We start from the raw sequence: 26,133 nt of genomic DNA on the forward strand, positions 1-26,133 counted from the left end.
TTGTCTATAGCATATTGACATTTTATAAAAGCAAGGCAATAAAAATACACGTGTAAAAACTTACCTGCCTCTTCCATATTTTCTCTAGCAGGATTGTCAGAAAGCTGTAACATTTGAGTTGATCTTAAGATTAATTGATAGAACACAAACATAACAAAAAGAGACTGACCTGTAAGTTTTTTGAAAATGTTTCAGCAATAATGTATTATCAATTTTTGCTATTTATTCCAAGCCAGGAGCACAGAGACACTATAGAAAATATGTTTTTGTAAGTATTTTATTTTGATGCTACTTGTTTTATCCTCATCTATTTATCCTGGTGTAGGATGTTTCATTTTTATGTTATTATATACTTAGTACCTTTTTTGCAAGTTACATTGTTAAATGGTATCCTTTGTAGCCCCAAAGTTTAGATGAAAGGCATAACAAATTGCATAGGGAGCAAGGACCTGTGCATGCTAAGAGTTGCATCCCTTTGAATTGAAAATACTCATGTAGGTGAAGCTTAAGTTCTGGACACTTGGAACTGCCCACTACATATTGCTTACAATTCCATGGCTATAGTGCTTTAAGTTTAATTTCACTTACATGAGCAGTCTGATTGGAAGGAAAAATCTAATTACAGAAATATTGGGATGTTTAACTATGGTGTTTGTCTTCTGGTGTCCCTTGACTCGGGTTTGTGGAAGAATGTGGTTTTGTTGTGAGTACATGTGTTGTATAGCTTTGCTGGTTAGTTGGCATAAAGATGTCATACTATTTCAAAGGTTTAAAATATAGTTCACTTCTTATCTGTGTGCTCCAGAACTGAGAGGATCCCAGCATGTCTTCTGCTCCTGCTGAGGTCTCTGGTCAGCTGGAGCTTAGAGGGAGAATAGTGTGGGGAAGGTACTTGGCTCCCATTGCTGCTTTATCTCTCCTTGGCAGACTGAGTGTTTCAGTCTGCATCAAATCTATTGCTCTGGTTTTGGAAATGTGCTATTTCTAAGCTATTGGAACTTTTCATGTTTTATTAAAAGGCCCAGAATATATATTACTAAGCTGTTAATGGTTAATGCTGCAAGTTAGTGAAACATGCCACTTCTCTGTCACTGGCATCACTCACTTGTCCTATCTGAATCCTGCAGGCTCAGTTTTGATGTAATCACTATATTTTTGGTAAGATAGGCTAAGTTATTAGTGTTGGGCCTGCTTGCACAAGCTGCTTGATGAAAATGGTTGCACAACCGGGCCCAAAGATTGTTCAGGAGTTACCCAGTCAAATAAAGACCCAAAGCAAGAAGTGGCTAAGCAGAATAAGATCAATTTTATGGTTAATTACTTGTAGTTTAAAAAGTATTAAATATTGTTAATTTAAAGTTTTGAGAGCTACTTAGTTTTTCCTTTACTTTTGGAAGATTTTTCAGTTGTATGGTTTTGGTTTTTGTTGGCTTTTTATGCTAATATAGGGAAACAAGTCAATGAGAGGAGACACCGATAACCTTTCTATTAAAATCTTTTTGTAGTTTTACTACAAGACTGTAGACTGCTTAAATGTGAATTGAAAATTTCCCAATGGGTCTGGACATGTATTTCATTTATTTAGGTATTTATTAGATACTCCATGCCCTGTTTCAAAGCCTAATCTCAGGTCTTCAGAACATTCTGAGTTCTTTGGAAGGTGACCTCTTCTGCATTATTTTTAGATTATGTATGTTTTCTTAGCTAATAACCATTAAATCCCTTCTTTATGTTTGGGCTAAAGTCAGTATCTCTCACACTAGGTAATTAAACAAAGACTTGAAGAAAATGCTGGCCTCCACTGCTCTCATTTGCAATCCTAGACTCTGCTCCCCTAACTGTAGTTATGAATGTTAATCTCATCATGGCTCTGTTTGAGTCCTGTACCTGTAGCATTGCTTATTTGTTTAAGTACTCAGCCTGGAAAAGTCAATTCTAAATTCTAAAGTCAATTTTAAAGCACATCCGCTCATAATCCTACCCCCCTGCCCCCCCCCCCCCAAAAAAAAAAAAAGCTAATTAAAATTGGTATTTAAATTGTTTTGACCTTAAAAAAATTTATTTTGTTTCGAAAAACATAGACTAAGGCCTGACATTACATAACCTCTTTAGCAAGCAATAATGCTAATTAATGGACAAATGTATATTCAGTTGGTGAATCTGAAGATCATGTAATTTATTTAATGTTAAAAAGAGATAATTCAAGAAAATATAATTAGTACTTGCAAGTTAAATATCAAGGGATAATATGCTAATGGTAGAATTAGCAGTTCCATCTTTTTCCAGGAGTACATATTTTCTTAAACATTTACATGTTCTTTTCTTTTATGCTTAGGCCCTGCTCCATATTTACAAATCCTTCTGCTTATTAAAATATTCACCAACTAATATTTAGATTTAGCCTGGTTATTTTTTGTGTTGCTTCACAGTCCTATCTAAACACACTTTTAGGGCTGTTTGCATTTTCTTCATTAGCGTAATACATGATAAATATGTAATAAAACTGGTTGTTGTTCTAATGCATTCCTAACTCCTATTTACATTATATTGACTGCACCCATTAATCTCCAGCTTTCTTTCACATGCTCTGTTGATGTACTATTAGTTGTTAAATATGTATATGTATGCTAAATATGGAAAAGCTCTTTTGCATCTTTAGTCTAATGCTTTATCAGAGTTTCTAAGAGTAGTCAGACATGACACATTATTTTTATCATTATTTTGGCCAGGTTATTGAATGGATATATTTTCCCATAATTGAACAATTAAAAAAAAAAATTAAAAAGGCAAGGGATTGGAGTTCATAGAAAAGCACGAAACCATAGCCTGTATTAAAATAGTATAACTAAAAAATAGCTAGCGTTAACTGGAATGTAAAAGGGATGGGAGGAACAGAACATTTCAGACCTGATTTTTTATTGAAGTCCTGTAACTTGCAATTTCAGGTAAACATCTCATTATAAAGGTTTTTTTGAATGCCTCAAGTTTTGTCATAGTCAGTTGGATGCTTTGTTTTCTGTTTCTTTGCCTTGCTCAGAACCTTGCTTTTCGAAGACAATAAACTTTCCTGCATTTTAGGCTGTATTTCTTCAGGTTTGTTGTGTTGTCTTTTGTTCTTGTGCTAACATTTTCCTTGAGCTTGGTGGTTTTTGCTCTGATTGCTTTCACCCCATGATATATTTATAAGGAGCACTCGTGTAGCTGCTCTAAGCCTTCCTTTGACTCGGCTCTCAATATGGATTTGTTCTTCTCGACACCTTCTACTTAGGACTAACAACTTGTTTCTGTTGCACTTGTAGTTTATTATTCTTGGACATGTCTGACCAGAAAACAGAATTCCAAATCAAATCTACTTAATGCTTTGTGGAATAAAATCATTATTATATTTCTTGACGATTAGTTTGGTTTATCTTTCAAAATTGATATTTAGAAGAAAAAATTAACAAGTTTTGCATTTCAAGGTTGTGATCTCTCTGCTCCTTGAATGCTCAGATGTATGAAGTATTTTCAGGAGGTGCTGTTCTACATAACACCATACATATTTTACATATTTGCAGCTATTCTGTAAAGTTTGATGAGTGTCATTTAGCAATTTTTGATTAATGTGACAGGCTTTGGTTCTGATCTTGAATTCTTTGTCTGCATTTGCTGAACAGTAGCTGGACATGCACTACTAGAGCATTAAAATGAGCTGTGCTTGGTTTAGACTGGGATTCCTATGTCATCTGAAGAGTGGTTACATTCAGAATGTCCCAAAATTTGTATCAGTTCTAGGAACTCTTGAAAAGATTAAGTTACTATTTCTTAACCTTTCATTTTTGAGTCCAAGCTGACTCAACAAGCCTCTACCAGAGCACTCATTCATTAACTACTACAATGCTTATTTAGGTTCTAAGTGTATTGCAATGGACTAGAGATTGGTGTATTTAAAGCATAAAAAACATAAATTTCTTTGAGTTATTTAATAAAGTCATCCAGGAAAATGCAGTGCTTTGAAATTGCTCCTATACTGAACAATAAAATATTCCTGGAATTAACTGAGTACTGAAATCTTGCTATCCATTTGTTTCTCTGAGTGAAGACCATGAAGACAATTAATAATTCTGAACTGAGAAAAATGTGAGAGAACCTTTTTATAGTGAAGTCAGAAACAAGTCTAATAAACAAGGTGTTACTGTAAGACTGATTTATGGTATGTATCTGTCCTGTTTTAGGGCAAATTTGGGGAACATGCAGGCCTTTCTTTCACAATTTTCCCTCCTGATACATTACTAAGAAGGATTTCCTTTTTCAGAGCACAAAGTAAAGCATTATAGTGCTGCTGTTATGCTGACCACTAGATGGTAATTGTTGTAATGTTTTAATACTTATGGTTTTCATTTTATGTATTAAATAAGTTTAATGTATTATGTTTCACATTTGAAATTTGCTATATTTATTTTGTTTGATACACACATAATATACCATTTTGCACCCCAGTCACACCTGGCTGCTGTGGTTGCATATTTACAATTATTCCAGCTTGCAGAGGACACTTGAATTAAATATTATAGATATGATGTCCTCGAATTCAGTCTGATTCCACCGAGCTGTAGCATTTTAAATTCTCCTTGGCCTCTCACGTGCTGCTCCATACCCATCAGTGTCACACTTCTGTTTACTCAGGCTGAAGCTTGCATGGGCTAGAAAAGACAAGACACCTTTCTGCTGCATGTTTAAAAAGGAGTCATTAAAATGTTGGTTTCTGAGTCTTTAACTATGAATTACCAGACATCCTTGCCCTTAACCTATTTCTCTGCTTCTCCAACACTAGCCATCTATAAAATTGTTGAAATGTAAATAGAAACTTATATTTATGCAAAATATGAGCAGATGTTTCCAGCCTCAGAGTATGGGCTTAAGAAGTTCTGACTGTTGAGCATGAGCAGTTCTCTTCCTCAGATAATCAGATTTAAGGGTTTTTTTTCTTAAATTACATTGCAGGTAGATTTTATATAACTTTCTGGAAAATAGAAACTGCATAGTAACCCTTCGGTAAAAGCTTGCATTTTTAAAAAGTATTGGCATGACACATTTTAGACTCCTTTTCCTCATGATCAGCCTAAGGAAAAAGATCAGCACGTTAATCTATTTGCTGCATTCTTGGTGAAATAATCCCTCAAATGTTAAAAATAAGTTATTTATAAGGGTTTTTTTCTACCCTGTTTCTTTAACATTTCAATGCAGGAATGATCATGATGTATATAAATTATTAAAATTATGGTTTCAGCTTTTTCAAGGTGTGTATTTAATTTTTTTAAATATATGCTTTTAAAGAGGAAATAGCCTTTTTGCATCTGCTACAGTTAACATTCTTAGACTTCATTTGTCATTTTTTGTACTGTTTATGTGCCATACATATAGAAGCCTGTAATATGCAGGTAACTGGCCTTCATATAGATGTAGCCACTTCACACATGCAGTGAGAAAATTCAAGATATGTAGCCATATGACTCATCAAGAAACCTCTTCTTTGAATTTAAAACTCATGCATCAAATCAATTTGTACACATGAATTTCTGTCAGTGAGGGTTTTCTTTTCTTATATATCCTATATGGAACTGAACCTTAATAGCTATGAATTTTCTCAGTCTCTCATAATGATATTGAAAATTTCACTGATTTTTTTTTTTTTTTTTAGCTGAAATTAATCAAACTCGCATGCCCTGTGGAAGTATGGTCTGTTGAATATAAAGAGTATTGCACTATACCTGTAAATGGTGCTCTGGCCTAAGTTAGTGGGCAACAGGAGTTATTATTGAAGATGCTCTTATACACGCTAAATTTTGTATTTGTTTTATGACATCTAGAACTGATTTTACACTTATCTTGACCTAAAATTTAGGTATTTTCCTGCATAGAACTTTAGCTTTGTTCTTTAAAACTTCTGCTGAATTTTTTTTAATAAATCAAAACAAAGCTTACTTTCAATTTACAGGCAAATTGGTCCATCTTGGACACTTTTTTGTATAGGTTTCACTCTTATTTCCATTTTGCTTTTCTCAAGTTTCATGTAAAATCAGTTGTCCAAAAGGTTCTAGAGGGGAAAAGTACAAGCTACCTGTAGTATCATTCAGCATTCTGTTTTGTTGGTTTGGGATGGAATTAACCTCAGGTGATTTTAGCTTGCCTTGATGTCAGAAATAGCACATTTCAGATGGGAATAAAAGGAAAGTACAGATACTCTAGCAGCAGAATCCCTGTTCTTCCCTGTGCTGTTTCAAAAGACTGCTGTGTTTCCCAGTGTTTTGGGGGTTTTTTTGATTGCACTTGAGGAAGTTTTGCCTTCTCTTACTGAGTATGCAATCACCCATCCAGCACACAGCTCTTTCTATTGTCTATTCAGAATTGGCTGTTTGGATTTCAATTGCCCTTTTCCATTTACCTTATACCATTTTACCTTTATGAAAGATTTTGCAATGAAATAAAAGTAATGAATTTATCTCCATATGAAGTTTTAAAATCTTTAGTTACTGGATTTCAATCTCTAATTTTCTTTTCTTTTTTTTTTTTTTTATAGTTACCTGTGCCGTTTCTCTAGACTAAATATTTATAAAAAGCTAAGTGGAAAATGTACAATATTTTGAAATATTGTCCCATTTGCTGTCTCAAATATTAGCCTGTTTGAAAATATCTCAAATACTCTTAGTAAAATTACAGTTTTAGTGACAGCTAATATTACCATTTTTAAACACTGTGCCTGATTCAGACACTGTAACTCATTTGATCTGTCTTCAGTTTCAGGACTGTTCAGTAGGAGCTTGGTAACAGGGTATATTTTGGGGTTCCTTCCTCTGGCCCTACCCACCCCACCCCACCCCTCACTGCATTTCCAGGTTTTGAAAATCAAACTGCAGCTTTCAGTAGTGTATATCACTTTTGTGAGTATATTACCTGCTGGCCATTATTTGCTATTTCAGCGAATTGATGAGAGCCATGCTTACCCCTACCCAATGACAAAAATATCAGAATAAAGCATGATATGATAAAAATATATAATACCCCAAGTTTTTAAAACGAGAGTTTTATTCCTTTGCTATTTTGACTTATTTCTATCTCTGTCTTTGCTGCTAAGAAACTTACTTTAGATATAGCTTAAGTTGCAAAGGTTGTGGTATTAGTAAATCAGTGTTTAATACTGTAAGTGTTAAATAAATCAGTGTTTAATACTGTAAGGAACCTGAAAAAGAATCAGCAACACCTTTACTGTTCAGCAGAGGTATTAAGTCTGATTTTGCAGGTTTGAAAAGCAGAGATAGCATCAAGTTCACTTAACCAGGATAGTGCTGGCATATTAGTTCAAGGCTCCTTCACACTCATGCATCAAATCAGAACAGACAGTCAGATTAAAGGTATGCTCTGCCACCAAATATTTTATTACCAGATACACTTGAATTCTGCAGCACTTTAATTCCACAAATCCTGACCTGTAATTCTAAAAGGCAAACACAAATGTGTTAAACTTCTGAGGATATTTTCTTCATGCTGCTGTTGTGGCCTTATTTAATACAACCTACAAAGGTCAGCATTTTGAATGTATTCTGTAGGTCCTAACCATCAGGTTTAAAGCATTTGTTAAGGAAATACCTGTTTAAAAACTAACATTTTCCTCTGGGAGTTTCATAGTGGTTCAGGTTTATAGCCATTCATTTCTACAGAAAAGAAGAAAAAATCAGTGCCAGTGTGTGTAAGTGGACTCTTCCAGGCTTCTGCTCTCACTTAATTGTCTGTATGTAATTTGTGCCTTTTGCTAGCAGTTAATTTTGTGAAATGTGAATTTTATTCAGCAAATTAATAGACTGTGATCACTATGCTTATTCATGTAGGCCTTTCAATGGCCTTTGAAAAAAATTGACCTTAGCTTTACCTTTGTTTTTCAAATAAAGTTTTAAACCCATCAGTTTTAATTTCCACATTTCAATATTTACAGTTCTGCATTATTTCATACATTGATTTTTGTTTATCTGCAAGTCCAGGGCTATTCTTTGAGATTACTTGCAAAGATTGCTTTCATTTTGAATTTAACATGCAATCAACTGGTGGAATAAAAAAAAAAAACAAAAACAAACAGGGCAGAAAATAATTACAGGTTTAAAAAAGAAGCAAAACCAGCCAATAATTGTGAGCAGACACTGCAGTTAGTGGCTGACCTTTCAGAGACTGCAGAGTTTATTGCTTCAAGGTCTTAGTGGCTGCAGTGTCAGTAGAGTAAACCATTACTACTTCTGTGGCTCCTGCTGTTGTCACACCATTAGTATAAACATGAATGTAGGAAAATGTAATTTTGAGACATAGGGGAGACTGAGGGAGAAGAATGTATACATTTAAGCAAAACACTTTATAATCTTTGGCTGATAATCTTGCTTGTTTCTTGGTGTTTGAATAAGAATGAACTATATATAGGCTCATGTTTTCACAGTCTGGGAATTAGGCTACCAGTAAGAGCAAATCTCAGCTGAGACTCATGACTCTGTCATAGCTTAATGTCTCTTTATGGACTTTTTAAATGACCAAAAGTATGTATTTGGAGTAAACTTCCCAAGTTTAAAATTTTCACCCTTTTTTTTTTTTTTTTTTAATTATGGGGGCAACATTTTGGAGGTACTTTTTATCTTTTTGTTCCTAGGTTTCTGATACATCCATTTGGGAATTAAGTCTTACTTTTTTTTCTTGCTTTTTAAGAGTAAGCTGTTTCATTTTTGCTACTACATTCTCATACACTTCAATTGCAAATTTCAGTTCATCCAAATAAAAATGAGATCAAAATATATACCTTGGGTTTTATGAAAGCTCTTTCAAAATGTTTTGGTCAGCCAGATTATCACAGATTTTTGAACAGGCTTTGAAAAGTTCACCTTTGTCCTTGAGGCTAAAAGGTAAAATAAATGAAAGTTACATCTGAGTTGTGGCTGCACTTTTATAAATGCTTTTCTGTGCCCTCATCTTAGATCTTGTGGCTGAGGCTGGTGCCAACTAGGAGTTGCCATATGAATGTGGAAATATTTCCTGTAATGAGTTTACATTGTAGAAATTGTAAATTGTTAATCATTTGTGCATGATTAAAAATGTTAGATTTCTGTTTTATCTCAGGAATCTGAGAGCTTCTGCTTTCTGAACAGATGCATTTGGAAATAACAGTAGAACCTGTAATAAGTATTAATGTTGTATTCATATCTTAAAAAGCCTTTAAAAAACCCCAAATCCCACTCTGATAGAAGAAAGAACATCATCCTTTATTTATCATGGAAAAAAACCCCATGTAACCTCTGAAAATTCAAATCAGCTTTGAGAATCTCTTTTTGTGGAAGGAAAGGCAATGGTTTTTTATTTAGCACAGTTTTTAAAATCTTGTTTGGTGTAGCAGCAGGTAATATTAAAATATTGGGATTTTCTATTACTATTGCAATAGAAGCAAAAAGCATTAGGTGATGTATAGGATTTAGAAATTAGTTTTCTGTGTTTTCTACTTTGTGATTCTGTGAAAATCCTAGCTGCTTCTGTTGAGGACAAAGGATTTCTTGTATTTTTTGGTCTCAAGTCTTATCTTGATTCTCAGCACTATGTAAGGTAAAGTATGTTTAGAATTTTTCTCTCAATCTAAAGAAACTAGATCAGCAGTTTATGTACAGAAATACAATCTTTCTGGCAGTGCAGCAGGCCTTTAAGCTCTCTTTCGAAGTTTTTTTGCCACTAGTTTGATGCAAAGAGTAAACACAAATAGTAAAACTATTTCACAAAAATAGTATCAGGACTGTTAGTTGTTCAGAGCTTGGAGAAAGCAAAATAGTATTAAAAAGGAGCAGTTATATTAGTAGCTGCGCATTTGAAAATTTTAAGAAACATTTCCATCAACATTTATAACTTCTGCTCTGTGTGTGGCTTTGTATACATAATGTAACACTGTGTAGGAGAAGTTGGATTTTGCTTGTATTGCTCAACCTGTATTTTTTGGTATGGAACTTATTTGTGTTTTATATAATCTTCATTTTCACTCATGCCTTTAATGTTAGCAGGGATTTGATCATTCACCAAACATATGGATGCAGGAACCAAAACACTTGTGAACTACAAGGCTTACAAAAATTGGCTGCTGGATCACTTTTTGAAGAGTTTGATATATTTAGAAATTAATTAGTTTGAGAACAATTCAGGTTTGTTGTAGTCATCCTTAACAAACAGTCAAACTTGTAATTATGTTCATCAGAAAGCAAATAATATTTGCTAATAAAAATCCAGCTGCAGTGAACTTTTATCAGGCAAATTGCTTCCCAAATTAAACCTGTAATAATACTTTAAAGGCAACTGCACTTAACCAGTAGTGGATTTGGGTTATATTTCATGATTTTAATGTTCTGGGGGGAACACAGATTCTTTCTGCTCTTTTGGTACTTGTTGCCTAATAACTGCTTTTCTAAATGAACAGAATCTTGCTTTACATTAAAATTCATGGTCAAAATTGAGCTCTTGTCGTGTCTCCTCAGACACAGACAGGCATTTTGCCCCATATAGCAAAATAAGTGCTTTGTTTTATTTGCTTTTATAAGTGTTTTGTTTTATTTATTTGTATATATATTTTTTTTTTTAATTTGACTGTAGACCTTCCCTGGAAAGACTAATCTTTCTAAGTAGTCGGGGTGAATGTTTTCAGGGGGAGCACATAAAGTTAGGGTCTTACTAATCAATCCCATGGATCGGAAAAGGTATCAAGAAGAATTGTCTGAATGATATTGTTCATGTGACATGTTTAAGTCACTGTTTTTTAAAAAATATTAATCTGTCAGCATAAAGTTTTGCACTGAAAAAGTTTCCTCTCAATAATTGGAACATTCATCTTGGAAACTTTTCCAGTACTTTTGTGTAACTGTATCTTATTAAAGAACTGGGGTGATTTCCAGAGCTTTCCAAAGTTTTTCAGATCCTTATTGATTCACACATTAATATAATTTCTGCTAACCTTATAATGTTTCCCATTTTAAACTCTTTTGACTTGTAGTCTATTTTTTTTTTTCATTCATTTTATTCTTTTCAATACTGCTCTGGATAGTCCTTGTGAAGAAAACTGATGAAAATTTTCTGATAGAATTGCCTCTGAGTTGAATTTGAGAAGATAAATTGGTCTGGGGAAAAAAAATAATCCTGGATAATTTTCTAAAAACTAGTATTGGAGAAATGGCTAAGTCTTAATATCTTAACTTAGTTTTATTAAAAATCTCTATTTTCCAAGAGTTTGAGATTGGTTTTTAAGAGGCATATATTGGTTTGACAGACATTTTTGCCCCACAAATGAAAGCAGACATATTTACAAAGAAATGGTGAACTTCCTTGCAAAAAAAATGCTTTAATTCCAGTTTATTTACTGTCTTGCTACAAGGATTTCAAATAGCCATCAGACTCAGCAGGTGGTAAAGATAGTACAGCAGACTAGGATTCAAAAGAAGAAAATATGAAAGCAAAGTGTAGCAGAAGTCATTCCTGCTCTGGTAATTCAGGAGCCTATAAAAATACTTTTGAGAGATAGATTGATATTCCAGGCTTTGCAATGATGGTTGTTTAGCTATTTGTTGTGCTTAAATAATTAAATCCTTTCCTATTTGCCAGTGGATTTTGACAGCTCTGTATGTACTTTTTATTTGTCAGATAGAGTGGGTAAACAATTTTTGGCATGTGTATTGTTTGCTAGATACTCATTTTATTTATTGTGTGAGATTTTTGTAGATAAATGGTAAGGTATTTGCCCATTTGGTTAACAGGACATTTTGAAAGGGAAAATAATGAACAAACAATAGAAAAATCATGGCTGGTACTGATCATCCAGTCTGTACTCTTCCCAGTAGGAAGGCATGGATATTAATGTAAACATCAATTACTAAGTATAACAAAATGGTTTTAGAATATTCAAGAGAAGACAAGATGTTTGCAGTCAAATACTTACATTATGGAAGAAGGAATGGGACATTTTTCCAGCCAATGCTAAGTAGAACTAAGCCTTCAGCTGCCTCTCATAAAGTACCAAGCAAAGATATGGAGATGGGTCAGAAAACCAAACCAAAATTATTCAAAGAATGTCTTTTCTTAATTTCCAGGTATATGTGAAACTTTTAATGCAAGGTGCCTTCCCACATTCTAGGCAGGAAGAATGAGATGCCACATTGTAGAATCATTGATTTATGTTTTCTGTGAACTCAAATCTTAGCTAAGACTGGATTGATCTAAGACAGTAAAGACTCATAGTTCTTGGCTTTCTGCCACCACTCATGTTAAAACACTAATGGAATTAATGATAAATTTCTTGTACAATTGTCCTTTTACATCTTGATTCACTAGACTGAGTGTAGGAAGTGAGCATCAATGGCAAATACCAAAGTACCTGTTTCAAAGAGCTGCCACATGCCTTACATTTTTACAAATCGTTATTGACTTGAATTGTTGAGTCAGGGAAAGTGCTTTTCCTGCTGATGGATAACATGGCTATGTGCAAAAGGTGAAATGGTCTTTGTGTTCATGCAAAGTTTCTTGTATAGCGCTATTTTTTTTAAGAGCTTTTCTATTATGTATTTTTATGTCTGTGAATACATGTTCCTTTGATGTTCCACAGATTTCATGAAGAATGCAAGACTAACTAGAATATAAAAACTATGTTGCTTTATTGTAGTTTGACTTCAATCATTGTTTTTTTATGAAAACATTCACAAGAAAAACTGGTAATTATTTTTTCCCCCCTACATCATTGTTGCTTTCAGTGGCTAAATTATGTGGGGAGAATGTAAAAGGCATGACTTGGAAAAGGAGGTTTTCCTTACTTTTTTATAATTTCAGTATTTTTACAGCACAAGCAAAGATATTTTTTCCTATGTCTAGTCCTGCTTAATGGGGATCACAGTGTTTAAATGCATTTTGACACAAGAAATATAGATGGGAAGCTTATGCTGAATGAGGTAACATTGCCTGTATAAACTTTGGCACATTCTCATTGATATGCAAGTTTATTCTGCAATTTTGGAACTGATGGTAAGATTCTAATTAGTCTCTAGAGTATTCATGTGGACAATAGATTGCTCATTAGCTTATCAACTTTCCATTAAACTAATTGGCTATTTCTCATATTGAATGTGGAAACTGAGACACATATTAATTTGTCTTCCAGATGTTGCAACTGCCTATCCCGATAAAAAGTCCATCTTAATGTATGTGACTTCACTCTTTCAAGCCCTGCCCCAGCAAGTCACCATGGAATCCATCAGGGAGGTGGAGATGTTGCCACGGCACACAAGGATCACTAGAGAAGAGCACGTAGAAGTACATGAACAGCATTTTTCACAAGAAGTGAGTTTCACTTTTCAGCTTTCATCTTGCTGCTCTAAAGTGGTTGTTTCCCTGCCTACCCCATGAGTTTGATGTCTAATGGCCAGTGGAAGGCAAAAACCCCATGGGTATAATGGCCAAAGTCTCATCCACAGGCAAGTCAGATGTACTTCTCTGCATGTCCTTTCTTACTGGTTTTCATCTCACACCAGACTGTTTTAAAAATTACTATTCAACAAGTAAGTGCTTTGCACTTCAGCTGTCCAGCATTGTGCATTTTGATGGTGGTAGGACATATCAAGGGGAAACAAATTTGGAGAGGCTTACATTTAAAAGCAGATAGAAACATATTTACCTTTTTAGAGAATAGATGTTGATGTTTATCCATAGTCATGATACATTTTTAATTTTTTAGCATTTTATTTACAATGACTTGCATTTTAAAATAATCTCCTCAGTTTACTGTTGTCCTCTCAAAAAGCTCATGTAATAATTGGAATTTATTTATGATTGCAATGTCAGTTTTGTTTTTACTGAAACCATCAGACAGCCTCTGTTGAAGTGTTTAGTGCATTTTAGTCCTAGTTTACTTGTCTGAATTTAACCTCTATGGTCAGGTATGGGATGCTCACTCTCTTTTAGAGTACTGAGCAGATAAATATTGGCTCTGTTTATTCAAGATGTGACAAAAGATCACTTGCTCTTCTTATAAATTATAAAAAAGCTTCACTTTACATTGGTATTCTGCTGGTGTGGAGTCCTGACAGTTTGTTGCTTTTGGAAAGGGTGTCAGATTAAATGAGAGGCTTCCTTAATACCATCCCATTTTGCTTGCTGAATACCAACACTGTCCTTGAAAAATGACCTTCCTGCTTCTTTTTCTTTAGTTGCTCTTGAAATCAGTACTTCTGCAATCCATGCTCCTACCCATGTGTACATTCTAATTTATTCGTAGATCACTGTCAGTGTACCCCAGGGACCTTCGCCTTCTCCTAAACCACGGTTCAAAAGTTACGCGTATGCACAAGCCGTGTATGTCACATCCCCTGACCAAAAAAGGAGGCAGGTTCCTCCACAGGTCTGTCACTATTGTAATTTTTTCAGAGAGTTGTTTTGTTAAGCTCATGCTTGGAGTGAAAGAGCTTGTGCATTTTGCTTTTACCTGATCTTTATGACCTGCTTTTTGCAGGACTTTTTTCTGTCAAGTCTTTACTTTTTCTTGTGTATTTCTGCATGGCTGGCAATAGCTGTTGTGCTGATTTTAGGGGATGATTAACATTCAAGCCCTGCTGTTTCAGAATCATAAATTTCCTTCTTTGTTCAGTCATTTTTTTTAAATAGTACATATATTGCCTTAAAGTATTAGAAGAACAAATCTAACATAAGCCATATTTGGCATCTATTATATTACAGCCTCAGGTTCAGTTATAGGAAAAAAAGAACCATTGGTTTTCTCTCTTTTTCTTACCCTCCCTGTTAAAGAAAATAGTTAATGATGGCATTTCCCAGAAGGTTACTGTAACTAGAAAAAAAGGTGAAACAAGTATTAAATTTAACCCTGTATTATTAGATTACAACAGCTGGTAATGTTTATCACAAATGGCATCTTGCTGGTACTGAGGTTAAGGGGTTATATTTGATTTTTTACTTATTTGTTTTATTTTATTTTTTACCTTTAAATAGCTGGGGTGTTTTAATAAAACTTGTTTCAAGTAATCCTTATAATGAGAATTTCAGTAGTTGAATTTTTATAACTTTTGACAAGTATGAGACCCAAAGGTCATATTGTGTACTGCAATGTGATTTCCTTTCATTACTTCAGGGAGAAAAGATCTGTGTGTATGTGGTGCTACAGTTTGAGTTTGCCTCTAGGTACTTAATTCTAACATGTAAAAATCTATTGCAAAGTTATACTTCTATTCAACACTGTATTCAAATCTACTGTTCAAGTGACAGGTATTTTATTGAATAATGACTTCCTTTAAATACTCCAGGACAGAAAGCCTGTTCACACAAGCATGAGCCCTGCCTACATTACTCTAACATCAAATGTGTTGCAGTGATGAGTCACACAGCTTTGAAACAAGATGGTTAAAGCAATTGTAATTGTTTTGTTCCACTTAGACACTATACAGATATTCTAAAGTAATGAGAAGTTATTATACAGGATAGATTTTTTTTTTCTTTTTTTTCTCGTACTTTTACTGGGATCAGTTGCAGGTTTTGTCCGCACCTCCACCCTCAAAAGTAACGTATAAACTGAAATAAATGAAATCATTTCTACACAAAGCATGGTTGCTGAAATTTACTAAGATATATTTTGGCTATCCAGTCCTCCTCTTGCATTCCAGCTTTCAGATCTCTTCTTGAATTTGGAAGCTTCATCTACTACACTTCCATGCAAGAATTAATACAATGTATTATAATTCTACCAATACGGCAGAAGCTGAAGACCTAACCAGAATCTGAGCTAAATTGTGCTACAGCCACAACAGATATTAACAAATAGAAAGCATTTACTTAAGATTCCTTCGGGAAAACCACCAGGCAAATTCTCATTATAATCAAGATAAACTTGAGTTTTATATATATAGCAATTAATATCCCAAATCGATACACGGATTTCTTAGTCAGTGGTTATTTTTTTGCCTTCTTTGCCTATGTATTTCTTAAAGAAGAGCTATTATCTACCTATTAAGGCAAGTTTATAATGCTGGTTAAATAGTGGCTCATAATTTTTTCTCCAGACAAATGGGGCTGGTATAACTTAATCCCATCTATTTTAACTAAATAAAAAAAAATATTATTTCCTTTTCATTTCTTAGTAGCATTTCAATTTTTTGCCAGCTATATTAGGATTTTTGGATACCATTATAAATAATGCAGCTGCCTTAAGCTTTTCACGAAAATCTAATTCTCTAGGGGACTGCAATAAAGAAATCAGGAGAAATTCAGCTTGTTTTTTCTCTTGGATTTTGTAAAGTTTAAGAAGGTGACTCTAATTTCTGTCTAGTCACCAAAGAAAAATTTATTAGATTTAGTTGACTGTTGCCTGCCAATTTCCATGGTATATTTGGTGCTGTCATAGAGAAGCAATTTTCACAAAGTTTTTTGGTCTTCTGTTAAAATCATGGAATCATTTCTTTTTCTCAATCTATGCAAGAATTTCAGCTTATAGGACTTGAATATTATCATTTCCCCAAAAATATTCATAATTAAATAAGACCTCTTTCCAAAGATTTTGATTGTGATCCTTCAAATTTGACCAAATATGGCTTTTGATACATGTCATACAATTGCTTCATATTTCAGTTGTCAGAAATTGAGAGAGATATATGAATTGTGATTCTCTGAGCTCCTGTTGGCAAGAAGGAATAACATTTCCTTTCACACCATCATTTGTCAAAGTTCTTTCTCTTCTATCTTCTACCCTTGTCTTTTCTTTTATGTCACATTTAACTTCATTTCTCTTTCCTCATCTTCACTCTCCCTAGTAGCCTCACAACTTGTGTGCCTTCAAATTCACCCTTCCTTTCTGAATTCTTACTCTGTCACTCAGGAGGGTACTTGCAAGACCTAGAATTTCTGTTGGGCAAATTGTGGCCAGACAGGTTTTGCTTTTTTTAACTGTGACATTTCTCAACTTCAAGGGCATTCGTTGCTCTGCAAACCTGTTCACTCAGTGCCTTCTTGTTCAGTCAGTGCTTCACCACTTCTGGTTGAACCAGTCAAACATTTTCAAATGCCAGAGGTAACATGAATAGCAGTTTTTCTGCTAGAATTCAATAGAAGTTTTCCTCCTTCACCTTGTTTACTTAGTTTTCATAAACTCGTGAAGATCTTGGGACAAGAATCTAGTTCAAACCTGAATCCTTAAATTTCCTGAATGAACACATAAAAAAGTTCCAACAGAAAATATTTGGTTTTGGTTTTTATGACAGTTTTTTGATGGCAGTTAGTGGTTGGCGATTACAGAAGGCTTGCCTGATTTTGCAGGTCTGTATTTTGTCTTGTAGGTGTTCTCTTTAATAAGGCTTCATTTAGAAACATCCAGCTTAACATACAAATAAAAAGAGGTTCAAGTAATTTTCTGAGGCATTTCAAAATCCTTATTTAAAACTACTGGTTGTCTTCTTTTTATATTCATGAAAGCACTGGGGTTTGTGTTATTGATTTATCTCACTGAACACCTGACCAAGAAGAAACCTGTGTTTACTTCCATTTTGGTTTATCAGAGCAGTTCCTAGTATTGATCCCAGGTAAAACTCCTATCTCACTGCTTTCATTTTCCCTTGTTCTACAGGTCTGTTAAATTCCTTGGGGGTGGTGACTCTACCATTTCTCTAGACAGACTGTTCTGGTGCTTGATAACCCTTACAGCGACAAAATGTTTCCCAAAGTCCAATCTGAACCTCTCCTGGCACGACTTGAAGCCATTTCCTCCTCTTGTTATGTGGGAGAAGAGGCCAACTTCCACCTCACTAAAAACTCTCTTCTAACTTCAAATTGTTGTAGAAAGCAATAAGGTCCCCAAGTTTTCCCCCAAGCCTCCTTTTCTCCAGGCCAAACACCCCCGGCTCCCTCAGCTGCTCCTCATCACTCCTGTGCTCCAGACCCTTCCCCAGCTCTGCTGCCCCTCTCTGGACTCACTCCAGCCCCTCAATGCCTTTGCTGTGATGAGGTGCCCAAAACTGGACACAGGATTTGAGGTGTGGCCTCACCAGTGCCGAGTACAGGGGACAATCCCTGCCCTGCTCCTGCTGTGCACTATTGCTGACACAGGCCAGGTGCCTTTGGCCTCCCTGGGCACACCTGGATCATGTGCAGCTGCTTTTGACCAACATCCCCAGCTCCTTTTCTTCTGGAAAGATTCCAGCCACTCTTTCCCAAGCCTCAAGACTTCCCCAGGGTTGTTGAGGTGCAGAACTTGGTGCTTTGGCCTGTTTATCCTCATGCAGTTGGCCATCAGTCAAGTCAGCCTGCCCAGATCCCTCTGCAGGGCTTTCCACCTTCCAGCAGATCAATATGCCAACCCAGACTGGTGTCACCTGCAAACTGAGTGAGGGTGACTTCTATTCCTATTGCAAAAAACAGTGCTGAAATATAAGTATTGAAAAAAAATGGGGATTAACAAAATCTGAGAGTATTTTGAGAGTGGTACTTGTGTAAATAAGCTTCTGATAGGTCCTGTAAGAAAGGTGAGTCTGTGAGTTTGGCTGCCTTAAATTATCTATTCAAAATCAAGCCCATTGATTTCTATGATTGTTGATTTTTTGTTCTTTTAGCAGGAGTTATGTTTTCTTCACTCCACATTGAATGAAACACAGTTTGTGTGTAGAATTACTGTTTAAACTGACAAGCTTCAGTGTATTTGAATTGAAATAATTTGAGATGAAGCAGTGGTAAATAGGGACTGTATTTGCTGGCACATAATGATGTGATTTGTGTTCTAAGACTTAGGGGCTTCACCTCAGGCTTCAACCTTGTCATTATTAGTTTGTGAAAAATTCCCAACCATCCAGTCATTACTTGTGTTTAACAGAAGTATTACAATGCAGTTTTCTTGTTTTCTTGGTTTTTTAATGTGAATTTCACCCAGTTTCTGTGTGGCACTTTGTTGGTCAGTTCATAACTATAATAATTAATTTGGAAAGTCACTAAAAGCTCTTTATAAAATTAAGTTGAATTTATTCCCACAGCACAGAACCCTTCTGGCAGTCTTGCCCTTGAGAATGGTGGTTTTCTAGACCCTTAATTTGCCTCACTCTTGGTCTCCTGCCAACAATTTAACTTCTTTAAAACTGCTGTGTGACCTCCTTTCTGGGACTCTTCAGGATTCATCTGTGCCACAGAACTTAGTGGTACAGCATCCCACAATTGCTTTATTGCTCTCCTTTGTACTAAACCAGATATTTCTTTTACTTAGAGGCTGTGATCTAAATACTGTCCTGTTTACCTTAAGGTATAGTCCTCTTTTGGAGAGGCATCAGAGGATGGTTAAATACAGACAAATAGAAGTTTAGTTCCAACTTTTTGGTAGTATTTCTAATGTCAGACACTTATCACAGAAAATATCCCATTGTGTCTGCATTGGGGGGATTTATGGCATAATTTAAAATAGAATTCGGGAAACTTCAGAAATACTGAATTATCTGCACATTTAGTCATTAGATCATAATTGATATAATTTGGGCAATGAGTGTAATATTCCCAGGTGTTAGCCTAGGTATTCTCATTTAAATAGGAACTTTCAGAAAGCTAGGAACTGTTTCTGTAGAGCTAAGTAAAACCCCTAGGGTTTAGGCTGGGCATAATATAATAGAAAAATTTGCCATCAGAGGTCAGAACAAGGAAAAGCAGAGATGGAAAAATCAAGCTGAGTGCAACTCTTCTGGATTTGTTAGGGAGCTCTCCTGGATGCCATGTGTTCAAGGAACAGTTTGAAAAATGATGAAGCAGACATTTTCAAGTGTGTTTATATATGTTTTATAGTTTCAATAACAGTCTGAAAAATAGATGGCTTCTTGTCTGAGCCTGGAGGTCTGTCAAGATGACAGTTGTTCCCTGTCACTCCTTTGTGTGTAGCCAGCAGTTCTAACTCATTTTGTGTGTGTGGTTTGTTTTTGTTCGGTTGTTTTTTGGGGTTTTTTTTGGTTTTGTGGGTTTTTTTGTTTTGTTTTGTTTGAATGTTTACTGTAGATTCTTTTTCAAGAGGTTTTGTTGCCAAAAATGTTAGTACTCTTGTTGTTAAAGTGATAATTTTTAGTGGTTCTAGTTTCCAATGTATCAGAGCTTTTAGTCTACTTTTTTTCACAGGCTCATTCATTTGGCTTGCCCCAGGGCTGAGCTCATGAGGTGTCAACTTCCCTCCTAGGGCAGAGAGGTTGCTGCTGGTCCAGCTGTCAGGTTGAGCTCTGCCACTGCTTTGCATTTACAGATGTTGGACATCACTGCCCAAATTTCTTAGGCATTACCTGCTACTTATCTCCACACCTGTCTGTTGACCTGCAACAGCCCAGGAGGAAATGCTATGAAGCTGCATCAGGGGAAGTTCAAGAGTGGACATGAGGAAAGGGCTGTTCACTGAGAGGATGCTCAGTGATGTGGTCATAGCACCAAGCCTGTAAGAGTTCAGGCAGAGTCTGGATGTTGCTCTTAGTCATATAATTTAAGTTTATTAAGCCCTGTGAGGGGCACGGAGATGGAATCAATCCACCCCGATCTGACATATTCTATAATTCTCTGATTTACAGGACCTTTCTTCTAGTCAGCATCTTTTCCACCTGATTTCCAAATCTCATTCTCTTCCCTGACACAAATTCTTTTCAGGATGCTTCTTTTTGTCAGCAGGTGGTCTTTGCATAGCCATGAGACTGCAGCTTTCCCAGTCTAAACAGTCTCTGAGCAGAAGCACAACTCATGATGAGCCTCACCAGGAGTGCTTCTGTCTTCTGCCTCTTCAGTAATGGCAGGATTTAGAGCTTGCTAAACCATGTCTAGACCATTTGTTAGCAAAACTTACAACCAGTCCCAGCTGCTTGTCGCTGGCAGGTGGCAGGAATCAGCCCAGGAGCTCAGAAGTGCAATTTCAGGCTTTCAGCTGAAAGCCTCTGCTCCAAACATCTTTGCACAGTTCTCTAACCTGATCTGTACAAATTCCTGTTCACATTCACTAGTGAAGGTGGGGGCTTTCCCACCTCTAATGGGTAATGACAATTCTTTATTTTGTCATAAAAAGCAATTACTTCTGACTTTTCTATCCCTTTTTAACTTTTGCTTTTAATTGACCTTAACAAATATATGAGAGAAACCTTTATTTTTATGTAAGACTTTATAAACTATAATTTTTTCCTTAAAATAGCTGTAAAGCTTGTTTAACAAGGGGCACTGGAAATGTACCATAGAATTTCCCATGTGATCTGTTAGTGTATTTCTTACTGACTGATAAGAAAGGGTAACAGGTTTTTCATAAAGTTAAAATTCCTAGATAAAATATATCTGCTGTATATTCAGATTGAATGCAGTAACTGAACAAATTGATAATGTCATAATCATGAGTTTACCTATAACTAGTTGAAAATATTTAAGAAAAAACCCATTTTCTAATAATTATACTTGATTTGTACTAAAGTGGAAGGTTTCTGTGATTTTTTTTTCCTATTAGAAACATGGAAATATTATTCCAGTCATTTCCTGATTACATTATTAGTGAATGTGTTTCTGAACAAACAACTGTACATACTTTCAGGAACACACTTTTACCTAGACTGTTTTTTTCTTACAGGTTATCTTTAGGTATTTTTAACTAGCTTCAGTGCTATTTTAAGTTCCACCTGTTTTTTTTTTTTTTTTTGGCTTTGCTTTTTTTTTTTGAAAAGCACACTAAACAAGAGTTTCTTAATTTCAAATTTGAATAGTGATACAACTGTTTCTTTTTTAGAAAAATCTGTTTCAAAAGTTCTAGCCTGTACTGAAAATCTGGTCTTGCCAAATTTAAAGCCTTGTTAATATGAAGGAGAGGATTCACTTAATTTCACTGAACTTTGCAGTTTCAAGTATTTTTGCCTCTCATTTTGGAAAGAAATCTCTTTTTTATGGTTGCTAAATAGCTTAATGTTCAAGGCCTACAATAAGATGTATAGGATGTATAGCATTTAAAAATATTCTTTTAAGTGATTTTGTGCCACTTAGTCTCTTTAACATAAAGTTCATGTGTAAGGTTTATTAAAGATGGATGTAGATACAGCAAATAAGGACACATATTCATTTACTGTGAACATTTTATCTTTTTATGTTCATAATATGTAAAATACTAAATCAGTAAATTTGAATCCCCCTTCTGGCCTGTAGAGTTTAGGCAACAGTGCAGAATTGCTTGTTACAGGAGTGGATTTGATGCACAGGAAGGGCTAGATAAAACATGGTAGAAAATGTAATGAAAATCCTTACTGGTAAACAGACTGGTGTTCATTTTTTCCTAATCTGAGGACTGAAATTGAAGCAATTTGAGGATTTGTACAATTTGAAGTACTTATGCATCCCCATTCCAAACACTTAAGAAAGGCCTTTCACTTTATGCACACAAAAAAAGTAAATTTAGTCTGAGATTCAGAAAGCAAGCAATTAACTCTTTGCACTCTTTCATTACACCTATTAAAACCTCTGAAATGCAAAAAAAAAAAATATATAGAGCTCATATATTTTGAAAAACTTCTCAAATCAACAGGACATTTTAACACATAAAAGCAATTTAAAGTAATTTTCTAGAGAAAAAATTATAGCATCATTACAAACAGCATTATTGTTAAAATTTTGCTCATCTCTGCATAGCATGTGAACTTCTCAATAGTATGAAGTCTTGCTTCATCATTTTAGATAGTGCAACTTTATTTTAAAACTTAGTTTAATAAGAGTTTTTCTTACTTATTAATTTATCTAGATTTGACATTAGTAAAATCAAAAAGAAACCAAAAATGAGATTGTCTGGTTATATGCTAATCTAATAATTTTTTTGTGTGTCCCGTTGGGAATCATTACCAACATGAGAAAAAACCTCAAACCCCCAATCCAAAGAAATCCTGCAGAATTGATGTAGCAGCAGCAGTGCATTTTATTCCTGTGCTCAGGATAGGAGAGAAAGCTTAGTTTAGAGTCTCTTTGTTCTCAATGGCTTTGTTGGCCCCCATCAATGGGAGAGGCTCCCTTGGCCCCAACAGTTTCATCCTGTCTTTCTCCATCTGACTTTCCATGCAGTGTGACTGGATACATTCACTTTAACATACAATGGCTTTCAGAGAATAACCTGCAGTATTGGTTAAACATTTATGAATATTATGAAAACAGTAAGGATTTTATTTTCCAATTAAAAGTCATTGAGTGTTAATTACAATACTTTTAAATTTCCTGTTCTGGCTTACACCATCCCATGCTCGAGTTGTATAGCTAAAATAAAACCTGTGAGGGTTTTTAATGAAGAAATTGCTTTTCACTAGATCTCAACTAACAAAGCAAAGGGGAAAGGGGAAGATGAAAGCAAGTATTGAGAAAGAAAGAAAGAGTCAAGAAACGAATTTGGTTTTGAAACAGCACATGTATAATGTATTTTTTAAACTGACAGTTTCAGAATTACTAGTGTCTTTTAGGCATTTTGTATCTACAAAGCTACATATTAGTTGTACGTTGTCTCTATAATGGGAATTTTGAAGCTTGTAACTCACTGGTTCATGACCACCTCTTTAGTAATTGGATCTGACTACATCTGAGTATTCTCACTTAATCATTCTCCACTGATTTGTGGCTCAGAGATTTCTTGACCTGGAGATGGCATCTTTTTATTTAAAAGTCCTCAGTGGATTTTTATCCTGGTCTTCTATCCAGTTACTGCTCTCTGTAAGCATTTAAAAAGTTTTCTATATAGCTTTCAGTATTCCAGAGGGACTATTTCGTAGTTCCCATTCTTATTTTTTGGAAGAATTTTAGTATTTTCTATGTTAATACCCAATTTATAAACCTGAAGCTCTGCATTCAGAAGAGGAGAAAACCCCATTGTGAAATGATTGGTTATAATTTTGACTGATTCACAGCTTTTGATTTATTATTCAGAGCATGTAGCTACAGAATTATTAAAAAACCCCAAATATTAAATTACTTGGTCATTTTCTGTAACAGCCTTTTGGTTGGCTTTTAATTTTAAATTGAAAATATATTCAGTGCAGTGGTTTCCATTGAAGAAGGAAAACCTCTTTAATAGAAACTAAAATACATTTTGGGAGAGTTTAAATACAAAATGGATAAACTGCATAAAAGCCATGAATGGAATATTCAGCTTATTCAAGCAAATTTCCTTACTGAGATTTTAGTTGACATTGCAAAACAACGTATTTTAATAATTCTTTCCAACTCTAATAGCAAAATTCAACACATATTGTTGAATACTCTGAAATCTCCAGGACCTCAACCTCAGCTTCACAGAAACTGTGGAATATATCCACTAATTGGCTCTTGCCTCAGAATCTTTATTTCTCAAAATAAAAAATTATATTAGAGATGTATCTTGTTGAAGTTAATTGCTGAGGCTGTTGGGGCTTTTGAAGGCATTTTGATATTGCACTGTGTGAAAATATAAAAAGAGTTTTGAAGTAAAATATTTTTATTGAGAAGATGGGAAGGTCTTTTATGCTATGGGGTAACACAGATTTTGCTGACAGCAATAGCAGAAGAGAGAGAGAATAGGGAGAAAGAAAAGGAAGAAATAACAACTGAATGGGATGCTGAAAAGAAAAGGCTACTTTTTATTCCAGAATGATAGAACCACATTTATACATTTTCATAGTTTTTTGAACTATTAGGCTGTAGAATTCACTATAAAATATATGTGGGGGGGAAAAAAAAACCCTAGATTTTTTTTCCCCACTTTTTGCTTTTAGCCTGCATTTCTGTAATCTTAATCTTGAAATCACCATTTGTATTTTAGCAGGATACCTTTTGATATTTCTTTCTTGATTTGTGTTGCCAGAGAGAAATGGAGCGCAGTCTATATTTCTATCTCAATCTCCTGTACAATGTACTAAAAAAATAATTCAGTACATTTTTGGACAATCCATTTGTATTTCTCTTGGCTAAGAAATAATTCACCACTTTCCATTCAGATTTTCTGTTTATATGCTTAACAGTTTTTCTCCACCTGGAGGTTTTGAGAATACCGTTCAGAACGTAGAACATTTCATAGAATGGTTTAGGTTAGAAGAGGTGTTAAAGATCTTTAAAGACCTTTAAAATGTCTTTCTCAGAGCAGTCTCCTTCAAAGTGGATGTTACTTAAGTCATTACATTTAGAATTTTCATTTTAAAAATTAAAATTAAATAAGCATGGTCATTGTCTAGTCAATCTTGTGTATTTTCCATGCTACTGAATTATTCTGTGGCCACAATTCAAATTTTCAGGTGGTCTGATCATCATTAGTGGATAAAATTACCTTTTCCTTTTTTGTCCTAGTGTCTGTGACAGCACAAAACACTCTGGGAATTTCTCAAATAAGCTGAATGTGCTAATCTGGAGTTAGGTTGTTGGTAGCACTGCTGGGGAAAGGCCCCAGGCTTCTTGACCTGTAGTATTTCATCAGGACCCAGTTACTATTCTCTCTTGGAGAGTTCTGAGAAGAGTCATTAGTTAATACTGAAAACTTATCCTGGGGTGAAAATTTCACCTGTCTTTATGTAGAGTGGAGTCTTATTTATGCATTATGTTGAGGCCAAATGATCTCACAGTCTACTGCGTGACATGACAGCGCATGAAATGTACTTCCCCTTAAAATGTGCCCAGGTCTTTCATCAGGAAAGGGAAGGTTTGAAGAATGATGGGTAGACAAGCCCTTTCAACAGGAAGAAATCATAATTTTGTTGTAGGTTTATGGTGAAAGTAATTCCATTCAGTCACAGCAAGTGAATGGTCAGAGCCATGGTTCTTAATTGCTTCAATAGGAAGTGCCTTCCTTAGAGAGGCAAATACTGGTGTCTTGTCATCAGCAATGCTACAAACAGCAATTCATTTTATGAGCAGAAAAACTCAACAAAATTAAAACCCTTAAATAAACAGAGGCTGAAAATTTTCACCGGAGACTTTATAAAAGCAGTAGGTTTTGATACACTTTGAGTCAAGTAGCTACTAAGCAAAACCTAATTTGATATTTTTTGAAGTAAAATTGTGTTGAAGAAAGCAAGCTAAGGGGAAAGTCTTTTAGAATGTTTGATCATTATGGGCAGCCGGAGGCAGCCTTGATTCCTGTCTCTTAAG

The 26,133-nt window shown here is 34.9% G+C and overlaps 1 protein-coding gene across 5 annotated transcripts in view; it reads left to right on the top strand.

Annotated features, from left to right (window-relative positions):
* DMD (dystrophin) overlaps nt 1-26,133 on the top strand; it is a 972,793-nt gene that overhangs the window by 233,485 nt on the left and 713,175 nt on the right. For all 5 annotated transcript variants that reach the window (XM_084201221.1, XM_084201219.1, XM_084201223.1 and 2 more), the window contains exon 8: nt 13,184-13,362. In XM_084201221.1, coding sequence (XP_084057347.1) covers nt 13,184-13,362 — 179 coding nt within the window. The remainder of the gene's footprint in view (nt 1-13,183; nt 13,363-26,133) is intronic.

This window comes from Fringilla coelebs (genome assembly GCF_963513975.1).
Source record: "Fringilla coelebs genome assembly, chromosome: 2".
Classification (NCBI taxonomy): domain Eukaryota; kingdom Metazoa; phylum Chordata; class Aves; order Passeriformes; family Fringillidae; genus Fringilla; species Fringilla coelebs.